This window comes from Caretta caretta, chromosome 10 (genome assembly GCF_965140235.1).
Source record: "Caretta caretta isolate rCarCar2 chromosome 10, rCarCar1.hap1, whole genome shotgun sequence".
Lineage (NCBI taxonomy): Eukaryota > Metazoa > Chordata > Testudines > Cheloniidae > Caretta > Caretta caretta.
Window position 1 is genome coordinate 23,891,659 of NC_134215.1, and position 14,854 is coordinate 23,906,512.

General features: G+C 43.1%; 1 protein-coding gene across 1 annotated transcript in view; it reads left to right on the top strand.

The window, feature by feature from the left end:
• Nucleotides 1–4,612: 4,612 nt before the first annotated feature.
• The window catches only part of TEKT5 (tektin 5), a 70,334-nt gene continuing 60,092 nt past the window's right edge, over nucleotides 4,613–14,854 (top strand). The window contains exons 1-3 of the mRNA XM_048867806.2: nucleotides 4,613–5,185; nucleotides 6,261–6,344; nucleotides 9,658–9,728. Coding sequence (XP_048723763.1) covers nucleotides 4,613–5,185; nucleotides 6,261–6,344; nucleotides 9,658–9,728 — 728 coding nt within the window. The remainder of the gene's footprint in view (nucleotides 5,186–6,260; nucleotides 6,345–9,657; nucleotides 9,729–14,854) is intronic.

A 14,854-nucleotide genomic window follows, 5' to 3' on the forward strand; every position in this document is an offset into this window, starting at 1 on the left:
TAGGATACCATAATGGACTTTTCAGAGCACAGGACATATCTGTGACAATTATTAGTAATTAGGAAACAGGAATTTGAGGAGGCCATGCCTTACATTCTATTTGGTTGTCTTTGGCAACCCTATAAACAAATGAAATGTCAGTTCTAAGAAGATGGTGTTGGAATTTCAAGGAAAAGTTTCTTCATTTAGTCCAGATGAGAATGGATCAACCATGAATGCACATCTGTAGTGAGAGATTCTGCTACTAATCTGTCATTACCACTTTTACACTGTGATTTATTTCTGAATTGTACTGTAACATGTTACGTTTCGGAGATTATTTCGTTTACTGTGAAACTTCCTATGCTGTCTTTGTGACATCTATGCATGGACTTACTTACAAATAAAACAATGCTTTTCCAAAGTTACTTTGAGTGAAATTCTCTCCAAGGAAGAAAGGTAAAGCCTTTGAATATTGGAATGGCTTGTTAGCCTACTGATGCACTCTGACCATTCAAGGGCAACTATCCATACAGATAATTCTAGTGCAATCAATAGGCACTACTATTGTCAGTTGAACTAGTCACATGCAGTATAGGACATAGAAGCATAGGTCTCTAGCAGATGAACTAAATAAGAATCATCACTAGTTGTCACTAGTGTTTGTTTTTAGCTGTAAAAAATTGTTTAAAAAGAGTCTTACTAAAGTAATCAGTGAAACAAGAAATAGTGAGTGCTACCATAATCCTGACACACTTCACCCCATCACTGTGTCTGCATACAAAGCAGAGAACTCAAGAGCTACAAATAGTGCAACTTTTAAACTCTGTAGGCCAGTCATTAGAGGGTGACACACTCAAACAGTTGAGCCAGTCTACCCAATAAAGGGGTGGGGTACATATATAGGTTATCTGTCCTGTTATACTGGCCCACTAAATAGCTTTTATTACCTTTTGGCTTTGAAAAAGAAAATTGATACATGAGAGACCATGTATTACTCAGTCTAGAAAATAAAATGGCATTGCTATTGTTCACAGAAGTTCTGAACACATTTTTCTCCTCTCTGACTAGCAGATAATGGTTGCCTTCCAATGAATTTCATTAGTCAAGTCCCATTTTCAATATTATTCCTCCTTCACTTGAGTGTTGGCACCAGGGGGCTACTCCCCCTGAAGGGATCTTTAATGGCTCCCAGGGGAGCAGATTACTGTCATACCAGTGAAAAAGGTCCACCATAATTAACTTGCGTACACTGCAGTTAATTTGAGAAGGAATCACACAAACGGTAAACGGTTACATTAAGCACATAACTACTACGTTAGACATTAAAGAACTATACATTAAGAGGTATCCATTCCTCTTAGTGAGCCTCTCTTTCACAAACATACACAAACTGGCCCTGTGCTAGCCTCACACAGTTCCTGCTTGGCAAACAGAGAAGGTGGTTACCCATTCTGTGGACAACTTGTTCTCTCCCGGTCTGGTCTCCTCAGCCCTCTGGCCTGTGTCAGATTCCCTCAAGGCAAGGCATTGGCTGCCTGGAAGCCCCTCTGGCTCACAGTCCTACTCGAGCCCACAGAGCAAAGTTTTGGCTACTCTGTCTAGTAGTGTTGCTTCTTCAAGCATTAATTAAGGAATCCCTTAACAGTAATTTAATTTGCCTGATTTTTATACTCTTTTTCTTCAAAGGTGTCATATGTCTTAAAATAGCACAACTCAAATTGACGTAGCTTAGATCTGTCCCCACTCTGCGATGTCGACAGGAGATGCTCTCCCGTTGACTCCCCTTACTCATCTCGATCCGGTGGAGTACAGGAGTCAACGTGGGAGCGATCTGCATTCGATTTAGCAGGACTTCACTAGACCCGCTAAATTGACTGCTGATGCATCGATTGCCACTTGTCAATCCCCCAGTAAGCGTAGACAAGCCCTCAGATACCCTACACTGGAGCCTGTTGCACTGCTGCTAGACTGAAAGGCCAATTCCATAATATGCTCATTTTACTTTAGGAATATTTTAGTTAACACTTTGGATAGAGGAAACATTTCCAGCTGGTCTGATCCTGGCAAAGTGTTATACAGATAAGTTTGGAAGGATTAGATATTTTTATCAGTAAATGTCTTTCACCATACGCACTCCAACCAATGAAAAACAGTTCCATTGATAGCCAAATTTTACATATAGAAAAGTAAGAAAAATGCTGCTTGAGAAATTAAGAATTTGATTTAAGGATATTTGCTTTATATACTTTGAAATGTGAGGTTGATAATTTGTGTTTTAACAGTTTTAAAGCTTTAGCATCTGTCAATTATTGTCTGGTTTCCCCATAATTTTCTGTAACTGTGAAAGTTTAATATCAGTAAAAATCAGTAAAATGCTTGAAAATAAATCTCAATACCCATCAAAATGATAAAAAACAAACATCTAATTCTGCCAAACCTATATATAGAGAAGAGTATGCATCTGGCAATGTTTGCAGCTTAGGTCTCCCAGCTCAGAGTCAAATTGGTCTTTATAGGAAAAAAAAATTTAAACACAACATTGCAAATTGTCTCCTACCAAACACAAGCATTTTCCACGTAACATTTGCTGACTAAATAACAAACAAAGAAACCCCACCAAAACAATTCAACCAAAATAAACAGGCTTTCTAAATAACTTCATTTGCTAAAAAGAGGCAAACTAGAAGGAAACTTCTTAAAATAGTAACATTAGACTTCTTCAATAGAGTTTGGTGTCTACACTATCATCAATAGACATTCTTCCCTTCTATATTTTTTCCATTCAAATATACCTACATCAGGGGTATGCTTATTGCCATATGATAATTACATGTTTTCTGCATTAATTGCTATGTAATGATCTGGCTGGTTGTTCTGCTTATATGGAAAGGCAAAGAAAAGAAGGTGAATCTAATGTTCAGACAAGTTCAAAGGTCTAGATTGGGGTGGAAACAAAGTGAAAGGAGAATTAAATATCTGGGAATTTATGCATTACTTTCCATATGAAACACATGGCTTCATGTTAGACTCCAGCAAGATATGTAAATACATGCCTAGCTTCAAACATGTGATTAATTCCACTGATTTCAGTGGGACTTTTTACAAGTTAGGCATGTGCTCAAATACATTTCTGAACTAGAGTCTTAGCCCAGTTCAAAAAGTAATCAGCAGGCCCAGGTTATCTTCTCTGCTTCTGGGAGATTATTTAGAGGCTCTCCCCTGGGGAACACAAGGAAAGGAGTGTGCCACGGAACCCTAGAGAAGGAGTGTGCCACGGAACCATCCCTCTCTTGGGACATTAGGAGCTACTTCACAGTTGCATCTTGGCTGGGAATAGGTTTTGCAGTGTTTGGCTGGGATTGAAGTAAGTGATGAATTCTGACAGCAATCTTGCAATCAATGATGCACATGAATAATTTTACACCAATGAGTACCTGCAGTGTGTTAGTTCACTGAGGTACTCATAGGAGTGAAGTTAATTATATGCACAAGCTTTTTCAGAATCAGGCCCTCTCTGCTTAAAAAGCCCAATCCAACATCCAGTGAAGTTGATGTAACTTCATTCCCTGGGTTTAGCATGCTAACACAATGCTGCTGAATGTGTTTCCTAACACTGCAGGGAAATTACATTAAGAAGTCATCTTTAAAAACAAAAAAACAAAAACCCTCCTAATTTTGAGCCCAAATTAACTGACAGTGTCTCTCTCTAGTTTTCCCAGACAGGAACATGCCACAGTGTAACTAATGCTCATATACAATGTATTTCCCCAAACTGAAAATTATACACTTTCATATGCTGTAGATAAAAAGCTAAGATGGTCATTGTCCAGAATTGAACACCTACAGTTTTGAAACAAATCTGCAGCAATTTAAGGAGTATTGCTTAAGAGAGTGAAATATTTCTAATCGAAACAATTAATTTTTCTGCAAAATTCCTTGTATGGGGATGAGCCACATAGAGGTCTCAAAGCAGTGGATTTAAGACAGACTAAGATGTAGGACAGAGGACAAAATATAGAGAGGAGAAATGTATTTCCAGTATGGGATGTTAGTAAATATTTGCAAATGGGAGGGAATAAGATAGTTAAAAGGAGGCGTGAGAGAGGGCTCTCCACCTTACAAAAAGAAACCTCATGTAAAAGCACAAACAGAGGCAAAGCCTGAGGTTTTTACTCAGTTTTACTTTGTACACACTCGGCCGGTTCTCTAAGTCAATTGTACAGATAACTATACAGTTACTTGTTTGGGGGTGACTATGCCAAAGGCTGTGTTAAGCCTCTAAGCATAGCTGGCATGAGCCAGATGTTCCCAGGAACCTGAGCACATGTCTGCACTGGGAGGTTATGCAGTTAATAACAATCCTCCCCAGTCTTTCAAAGCAACCTGCTTCCTGAGTGCAGTTGGTTTGTTTAATAAAGCCAACCTGAGCATGCTTAAGGGTCCTTTGTGGATAATGATGTCCTCAGTAGGCTTTATGACAACATCACTGAGTCACAGAGGATAAAGCAGTTCCTGCAATAAAAGCAGCACTGGCCAGGAGATACAACCATTCCTGTCTGGGCTTTGAACCTACACAGGCTGCAGCGTTTGAGCTACAAAGTAAGGGTGGGTGCATGAGGTAAGGAGCAGGATGGAGTTCCTTGGAACCACTCAGACAGCCAGCTACTGTGGCTCCAAAAAGAGCTACTTATTCCCTGAGCCAGTCTGCACCAGCACAACTCAGGACAGTTACCAGTCTTACTACCTGCCAGGTTACCGCTACCTCAACTCATGGAAACCCAGCCTGTTTTACAGAGTATCTGCAGTCCCCACCAACTCCAATGAGCAGGGAAATATGCGAATCTGTGCCCCTTTGCGGCCACCCACTATACTGCCCTCAGTGCGGTCTGCCTTATATGCTCGCTACTCCCCCCGCGACTGGTACCAGGCAAACACGGTTCAATACAAAGGATCGGAGTCCTGCCGGCACTGGGCTGGCCGGCTGAATGATGATTCCTTGAGACTGATGCAAGACAAAGACCAGCTGACCCACCAGACACAGGACAACACTGGAAGAAGCCTAGGACAGAGACTGTCTGACATCGATTTTTGGAGGTCAGAGCTGACCTATGAGCTAGACCGTCTGCTGACGGAGATTCGTGCCCTGGAAACAGCCAAGAGGCGGCTGGAGTGTGCTGCTGACGAGGCACAAAGGCCACTGAAGGTGGGTCAGAGGTAGCTACTGTTCTCTAAACCGCTTTGGGGCACAGGCAAAGCAAAGGGATGGAGTTCTAGCTTAATACCGAATGTATTAGTATGTCTAAGCCTCGCTCTTATTTTTACCAAAACAGAGCCCCAGAGATTGCATTTTGAAGATCTGAGGTGCAAGTTAATTCCAACAGAAAAACTGCATTAACATGGATTTAAGTTTTGCTGTATAGGAATGGACGTCAGCAAACACTAAAAACATAGGAAGTCTAAAGTTAGAGTTTATAAAAGCTTGTAGAATATTATCTATGAAATTATTTCTGTCAAAGAAACTTGTATGCAAGTACAAATACAAAAATCAAAACTCAGGATCATGGCTTCAGGTCCAGATCTAAGGTATTTAAGGTTCCTTGATTTCAATGGCAGTTAGGAGCCTAAATACCTTTGAAATTCTGGGTTTTAGTCACCCACATTCAGTTAGGCCCACTAGATTCAGAAAGGCTGTCCGCAGATAACTCTATAATATCTCTTAACAGAAGTCTTCCCATGAACAGAAGGTTAGTATGATTTCATTTGTTACTGTTGTAACATGAATGCAACATGTATAGTAGAGATGGGCCTGGAAAAGGTTTAGATCCTAATCTCATTTTCCTATTTAAATATCCTTCACATGTACAGATCACTCTGTAGTATGTAGGTTTGACTCAGGGGTTTTGGTATGACCCAGTATAAAAGAAGGTTGTAGACACAAAGCTTGGATTCAGATCCAAATTACTCCAAAGCTCAGATATGTTGAGGTATAGTGACTGGTTCTGGTCCATCTAATTATTATGCAGTTGATTACTAGACAAAACTATGACTGCAGCTTGCCCTTAGAAAGCAAATGCCAACAGAGATAAGCACGAATCACAGACATGCATCCGTTATATACAATGAAACCACCCCAAAGTATCAAGCACAATTCTGTTCCACCTTTATTAGAAGGCCACCTCTTACCAATCTGTTCAATGGTCCCTTGACAAGTAAATTGAAGTTCCTTTGTAAAGTGCAATACTGAATTTGATGCAAATTTTCCTCTGGTTTGCTTGCAGGTAGCCTTGGAATGCTTATATAACCGTGAGAAGCGGATGGGGATTGACCTAGTACATGATGACGTTGAAAAGAACCTCATACAGGTATGATGAGACTTGTTACTTGATGAATTAATCTGTAGAAAATAGCTAAAAATCAAAGCGGGTAGTTTTTATTTGGACAAAAAACACAAACTCTCTCTGGAATTCAGTTGCAAGACTGAAGAGGAGGGGGAAAACACATCAAGTTAAGGAACCCCTAGTAATTTTGAGAAATTAATCATTGTTACTTTTTGGCCATGATGGGTAAGGTGTCAGAAAGCTTTAGACACTACACCACATAAATTCTCTTCTAGTGTCTCGTCATATAATTGAATACCCAGGTCAATCTATCCTGTGGGAAGTTAGTCGACAGGGAGAGGCGGGGAGGGAGCTAATGTAAGTGAGTTTATGTGAATGCAGCAGGGGTCATCGAAGAGGGGAAGCTGGGGTGGAAGGATGAAAGAATACTCCTTCTTCCTTACCCCAATAGCCAGCAAAGAAAGCTTCATTCTGGTGGTTCCTCCAATCACTGCTCTGGAGCAGTCATCTGGGAAGCCATCTTTGGACTTCATCTGTGTAGCCACTTGTAAGGTAGTGTACTCACCATCCATCATGTCCTCTTGTGTCAGGGTGCAATGTTGCAAGTGGCCCTTGTCTCCAGCACCTCCTGCAGGCCATCTGCCTCTCACCAGCTCCATAGCTTGGCCCTCCAGCCAAGTCATATAAAGTTCTGTTATCTTCCAGGGTTCACAAAACATCCCAATACAAAACAGCCTTCAGCCCCCTCTTGGACTATTCCTCAGCCCGTCCTTCAGGGTCAGGCTTCAGTCCCAACCTGGATTCAACATTCCTTCTACTCAGCTTGCATGCCTCTTCCTCAGGAGTGGCAGGGGAGCCCAGGCTCACTCTCTACTCTGGGTTCCAACTCAGGGACCCTATATTAAGCAGCTAGGTCTGCTGCTTCATACATGCTGCTGCTTTCCTGGGCCACTTCCTACCTCCAACCTCCCTTCTGCTGCTTCCCCGGAGCTTGTGCTTAACACAGCCTCCCTTTGGTTCTCAGGCCTCTAGCTTCTCCCTCGGTCCTTACAGCTTTTCTTTTCTCTGCTCAACTAACGCTTTTCCTGTCCTTTAGGGGCTGACTCACACACTGTGGATTTCTCTCTACAGAAGATTGTGGTCTCCCTTGTAGCTATCCCCCTGACTGTAAGGTCCAGGAGTCTAATGATCCTATTCTAGCTCTGCCCCCCTTCCTGGCCCTCCAATCAATCAATCAATCACAGGTGTTCTACTTGGCACTTAGTCCCATCAGGCCCCCTTACACTCCTTGCTTGGCTGACTGACTCATCTGGAAAAAAAACTAGCTGCTTCTGAGGGTATATCTACATAAACCATGAAGTGTATGACTGCAGCATGTGTAGACCTATGTGAGCTAACTTCAGTCTAGGTAAGCTTAGGCATGGATAGCATTGAAGCCACAGCAGCGTGAGCTTCAGTTTGGTATATGAACCTTCTTGGAGTGCTGGGTAATTACTCAGGTGGCATGGCCATGCTAAAGCCCCGGCTGCTATCGCTTCATTGTATCAGTACATGAGATAGCTAGATTAAATCTACCCGGGGTATGTCTACTGAGGCTGCAATTACACTCCCTGATTACGGTGCATACATACCTTTAGCGGGCAGTGTCAGAGCTGGAGTTCAGGGTACAAAAAAAAAAAAATCACCTTATTGGGAAAGGTTCTGAAGAAAGTATTGGAATTGTTTCAAGAGCATTTGGAGGCATGTTTAAATCTGGGAGTGTGAAATACATGATTAATTAAGCTCTTTGGAGCAGGGACAGTCTTTTTGTCCTGTTTGTACAGTGCCTACCACAATAGGGTCCTGGTCTATGCCCAGGATTCGTAGGTGCTTCAGTAATACCACCTCTACTACAAATATCGTCATGTGCTCTTTTAAATTCAAACTGGCCCCACAGGTAGTTAGTTCCCTGTTGGTAACCTTTGGACCTAAAGAAACCAGCCTTAGGAATTTGCAGTGTGAATACAACTATCATTTTGTTCAAAGTCTATGCCAGTGTGTGATCACTGTAAGACAGAAGGAGGTCTACTAAGAGGCGCTCTTGATATTTTAGCGTGTGTGAACATGAACGTGTGTGTTCTTAGAGGCTCACATTGCCTCTACGTTTCTAGGCATTGTCATGGCAGAGGTTTGGGGCACAGTTAAAGTTGTTCAGGTGACTGCCTATGCATTTTCTTATTTTCCATCATTTTTTGTATTTTTTTTAAACTGGGGACCTTGATTTTGAATTTCCAGCTTTGCAATATTTATGATTTTTACACCCTTATGTCCAGGCTTAGATGATCAGACTTAGTGTCTACCCAACATCAAGGGAAGGTTTCTTCCTAAACGACTTACAGTTAACCACAGAAGAGATTTAAAGGGGCCACATCATTAAAGACCAAATCCAGAACACTTAATTGTGGGACTTGCATGGTAGCAGCAAAGGCAATATGGTAGTAAAGGCTCATTACTTAATATCGGAGACGCTCATGTCTAGAAGTTGCTATCTTCCAAAACCACACTGAACAAATACTTTTTTTTTAATTTAAGGTGTCTTAAAGACTTCTTAAACCACTTAAGGAAATATATTCAGAGTTTTGTAAACTCATGTATATTGAACTATATCTTACAAGCTAGGTATGAAGGATACAATGGACTGAAGAAGGGAAACAGTGGGGCAGTACAAAGGCAAAATTAAGTTTGTTTGGAAGACCATGATTATGATCTTTACATGGTTTCCAATATGGTTTGAGTTTGGTTTTCGGAAGCCAGGTGAACTTCAGCTTTCAAGCTCTTGGCTAATATTAGTCCTTCTGAAGAAAACTAGAACAGTATTCATAAGGAGTTTTCCCCTGAAGCGAGATTTTTCTCAAACTAAACTCCAAGATAAAACAATTTTTTCCCTCCAGGAATGTGAGTGAAAAATTAAGGAGTGTGGGTTAATGGTCTAAGCCTCAGGTGTGAAATGTCTCTAGCATGCCTAAGTCAAGCAGAATTTGATCCTATATTTGTCAGGGTAGTCCTATCTACTAATGTGCTTGATATTACATAAGCTATAAACACGAGTTGTGTCGGTGCTAATGTACAGCTTTATTGCCCAGAAGAAGAGATAATAGGAAATCAAATGCTCCCTGTTTTGACTGGTGCACAGTATATCATATCTCAATACTGACAAAGGACATTCTCGACTTCCCTAAACGCAGTTAGATACATGATGTGTATGTATGTATTCTGCAAAATAGTTACGTTTATTTTATATACACTGAAGCAAATTAATGTAATGACAGTATTGACAGTTGGACACTTTTCATTATAGGAGGTTGACTTGTTCAAGTCTTGTCAAGAAAGAATGAGAAAACTTGCAGAAAGAATTGATCAACAGTTGGGGTAAGTGTTTGCTTTTAAACCCCATTTAAATGAAAGAGGAACTGAATCCAGTACTGGAAGATATTTTTAAGGCATTTTTTAAGAAAATGTAACTCAGTTTTCACATGCCATGTTGAACCTGAAATCCCTTGTTAATTAAAAGGAAAATCGTAATTCTTATGACTAAATGATGCAAACATGGCTTATGTGCCACACTGGAATAAAATTCTGAAGGACTGAAGTACTTTTTTTACTACAATATTCAACTGAAAGGGGCAGCTTTAGCCCTCGAGTTTTTCCTGCTATCTTGGCCACCTCCTTCCTGGCACTCTCATACCTTGAGTCCTCCACCTGGTCCCATCCAAAAGTCACCCTCCCAGATAAATCAAACTAGAATCCAAGCAGATCAGCAGATATGTGGAAGTCACTGAGATATTGTGGAATGGATTTAGATTCTCTTTATGGATAAAGGTTTTATAAGAAGATTGTTATAATGGAATGTTTATTTTCTTTCAGAGTTTATTAAGCTTTCTTGGGAAATGTAAATTATTCTAGAATAATTAATATCTGATTTGATAAGTCTTATTACATTCACTTCCTTCAACTACTCAGTAATGATATGGACAATCAGATTCATGTTTCTATTCTCTCCCTGCTAGTGCAAAACTGCCATTAGTATGCCTGCTTCCAGTTATACATCAAAGGGAGGTGATTATACTTAATGGTTAGGTCACATGGGAAAGACATATATAAATAGATTTTATAATTACTGTTCTCGTCAATGGTATTGTTATAGGTGTCAAGCTGAGGTGCATGTCTGCCACTCATTATTGCAACACCTAAAATAATTTTGTATTTAATACTGATCAAATAAAAGCCATGTTTATATTTTGGCAGCATGAATTCTACTCACTTCTATTGGCTGTGCTTTCTAAGTTAACTTTGATACAGTTTTATGACCAAAATGAAAGATACGGATTATAATGTTTCCATTGAAAAGTATTGACAGAAGATATATTGCTGAGTTTAAATGCCAAGATACTAGCAAACCTCTTACTACTGAGAGAAATAGGGTCTTGATCTTTCTCCATCCATATCTTTCCCACGGAAGTCAAAAGGCCTGGTGTCCCCTGCTGTGGAAGAAGCAAAAAGAGAAGTTATTACAAAAGTTTGTGTGGCTGAGAGCAGAGATGGAGCCACATATCCCCTCCTTCTGGGCAGGATGAGCAGTAACACTGGAGAGGCAGGGTGTGGCTTTCTACCCACCCAAAACTTGACTAGCTTTAGATCAGTCTGACTCCAAAATCTGCAGGGTTGGGAGAGCTGAACACTGTACTTGTCTTTCCATTCTGCCTCCCACCCGTAGCAATATACCTGGCTCAGGTGTTCCTGTTCCAAGTCTCCTACCTTTTTCTCTCCAAGACAGGAGGATAGAAACTCCAAAAGCTAGTTTGTCATGCCAGCTACAGGACTTCACTACAAGTGCATAATGCATAAAATAGCCAATCTTTATCTCTATCCCTTCCAGCCATCCACCCATCAGCACAATGATGATGATTTTTAAATGTGTTGAGCTGTCCAGATGGCAATACCAGTGTTTTAAGTGGTGGGGCAGGGAAGATCCCTCATGGATCAGTAAGTGGTTAAAAGACAGTAAATGAAGTGTAGGAATAAATGGTCAGTTTAACAGCGGAGAGAGACAAATAGCAGGGTCCTTCAATGATCTGTACTTGACCCTTGCTGTTCAACATAGTCACAAATGATCTGGAAAAAATGGTGAACAGTGAGGTGGCAAAGTTTGCAGATGATACAGAGTTTGCAGATGGCAGAGTTACAAAGGAATCTCAAAAACTGGGTGACTGGGCAACAAAATGGCAGATGAAATTCAATGTTGATAAATGAAAAATAACGCACATTGGAAAACATCCTAACTATATATACCCAAAACGATGGGGTCTAAATTAGTTGTTCTTATTCAAGAAAGATCTTGGTGTGATTGTGGATAGTTCTCTGAAAACATCCACTCAGTGTGCAGCAGCAGACAAAAAAGCTAGAAAAATGTTAGGAACCATTAGGAAAAGGATAGATAAGAGTACAGAATATATCATAATGCCACTGTATAAAGCCAGGGTAAACCCATACCTTGAATATTGTGTGCAGTCCTAATCACATCTCAAAAAAGACATTGTGGTAGAGCACCGGCTTTACTTCGGGGGCTCCTGCACTTCTAGGCAGTTAGGGTTTGCCTCAGAGGTGTGCTGTGACCCTCAGTGTAGCCTCTCTCCCCTCCTAGAGGCAAGGGTTACAGCTTACTGAATCACCTTCATCATCGGCCAGTCAACAGGTTTGGTGTAAGAACCCTCTTTAGTCCCGGTCTTCCTTCTCATGGAGCATTTGTGTAGTGTGGGAGTTGAGGGGAACCCGAGCACGCTGTCTTCTCCGGGTTCCAGCCCAGAGACACTAATTGGCAGCAGAAACAGGTAGTTTTCCTATACAACCAGAACAATAGCCCTTCCCTGGGCTACTTCCCTAAACGGCCCCTCCTAGGTACCTGACCACACTTGTTCTTCCAGGTCTTTTACTGTGCACCTTCTTTCTCCCAGTCTTCCCACAACACACCTTCCTACTCCCAGCTGCTACCAGCCAGCCTCTCTGAGGGGGCTTCCTTTTAAACTAGTCCCAGCCGGTTCTAAATGAGCATCAGGTGATCTGATTAGCCTGTTTCCTTTGATTGCTTCTAATCAATTCTTAACTGGTTCCAGGTGTCTTATGGAGTCTGCCTGACTTAATTGCTTCTAGCACCTTCCTGACGCCCCTGCCCTGGTCACTCAGGAAACAGAAAACTATTCATCCAGTGTGTTATCCTTCTACCAGACTCCTGCCTCTAGCTGGTCTGGGTCTGTCACATATCCCTCCCAGGGTTTAGGCAGCTTTGGACACCATACAGTGCACACGTGACAAACCATCGGCATCACCGTGGTGGCTCCCTGCTCTGTGTTGCATGTGAAACTGGAAAGGTTGGAGGGAGAACCACCTGGTTACCCTGGAGTTCTTCTCCGTGTTTTGCTGCATCCATTGAAGAGGGGCATGATCAGTTACAAGGACAAATCTATGCCTGAGCAGGTAGTAATGTAACACTTCCATGGCGATCTGCTCAAACGGAACTTTGATAATCAGTAGGGGTACCAAAGGGGGGTCTTAGATGTGGACGAGGGCTGTACAATTGATTTTTGGGACAGGAGATGCAGTACCAATGGACCTCCTCATGTACCCCCAGCCAGAAGAACCTGTGCAAGATTCGCATCTGGGTTTTCTCCACCCCCAGGTGTCCTCCAAAAAGGTGACTGTGGACAAGGTTTAATATTGCCCTCTGGTGTTTCCAGAGTACTAGGGGCTGGTGTACCTCTTCTTCTGCATGCGCACGACCCGGTACAGGAGATCCTTCTTGATTATGAAGTATGGCCCAGGCCCTCGAGTTTTTCCCCACTATGGGTACCCCATCTATCTTGGCCACCTCCTTCCTGGCGCTCTCATACCTTGAGTCCTCCACCTGGTCCCATCCAAAAGTCACCCTCCCAGGACTTATCAGCTGGAACTCTGAGAGGGATCTTCTTCTACCCTCTTGGCTGGCTGTGTGTGTGTGTGGGGGGGGGGGGGGGCAGGAGTGTTGGAACCAGTTTCTGAACCTTCCTGCATCTCAGGGTCCTTCCTTTTAGTAGCCCGTGTCTGCCCGTCTACACAGGTGGCCTTTTGTCCTTGTAGCAGGATTCGGGTACCCAACGCCTTGGCAGCCCTTCTTTCCCTTTTGGTCTTCTAGCCTCCCCCGGGGACAGGGAATCGTTCTTGGGATACTTCCATGAACACTGGGGGAGAACATTCTGCTGTGTAGGCCTCCCTCAGTTCGGGGAGTTCCTCTTCCTCAAACCCCTCGAGTGGGAGCAAACCCAGTTTCCAAACCCAGGAAAATCTCTTCCAATGAGCATGGGATAAGGGAGGTGTGGGACCACCCCTACTTTCACCCGAGTGACATTTCCCTGAATTTCTAGCTTTACTGGTATGATGGGGTAGTAGTGGTCACCGAGTGTGAGGGAGTCCGGGGCCTGCCCCCCTCTTCCTGGGATTCACTGTGACTATCAGCCAGCCAGTAAAACAGAAGGTTTACTGGACAACAGGAACACAGTCTAAAACAGAGCTTGTGAGTATACCCAGGACCCCTCAGTCAAGTCCTTCTGGGGGAGCAGGGAGCTTAGACCCCAGCCCTGGGGTTCCCTGCGTTCCACCACCCAGCATCAAACTGAAACTAACCCCTCCAGCAGGTTCTCTCCTACAGCCTCTGTCCACATTCCCGGGCAGAGGTGTTACCTCCTCCTCCCCCCCGGCTCAGGTTGCAGGCTCTCAGGTCTCCTATTCCCAGTGAAACTCCCCTGCCACATTCCCAGGTCAACACTCCCCCCTCCCTGCTGCATCACAGTAGCTAACAGTCCCACAGACACGTTACCCCTGTACATTTAGCCTGTGTTAACTGGCTGCGCTTTACTAGTTTACCTGAGATCAGGGTGATAGCACTCCTGGAATCTGCGAGCGCCACGGTTTCTACCCCATCCACTTTTACCGGCCTTGTATATTTGCGTGGGGTGACTGAAGGTTGAGGAGGGAGCATGGGCCACTCCAGTCCCTGAGATTACACTGCGTGGGCTCTTCAAGGTTGGGGCACTGGGCCGTTATGTGACCTAGGTCCCCACTCCCATTAACACCTATAATTACTTCTCCTGTCCCATGGGTTAGGAGGTTTAGCCTTGGGGTTTCCCCACCCAATCCATTCCCATCCTCCTAGATTCCCATCTGGTCTTCAGCTTCCCTCTTCTTCCACCTAGGGGTCCTTGGGTGTCTGGTCACCTGAACCTCTGGGGTTGGCGTTGGTCTCCTGCCTCGTACAGGGCCTTCCCTAGGTAGATGGGTCAATTTCCTGGCCTTCAATCATCTCTCTACCAGCACGATTGTTTCGTTGTAGGTGGACGGGTTGTGCTGGCCTACCCCACACACAAAGGTCTGGTGGGAGTCTCCACATAAATTGGTCTATGACCAATGTCTCCAAAATTTTCTCCGAGCTGAATGCCTCAGGCCATAGCCACTTCTGAGCAAGGTGC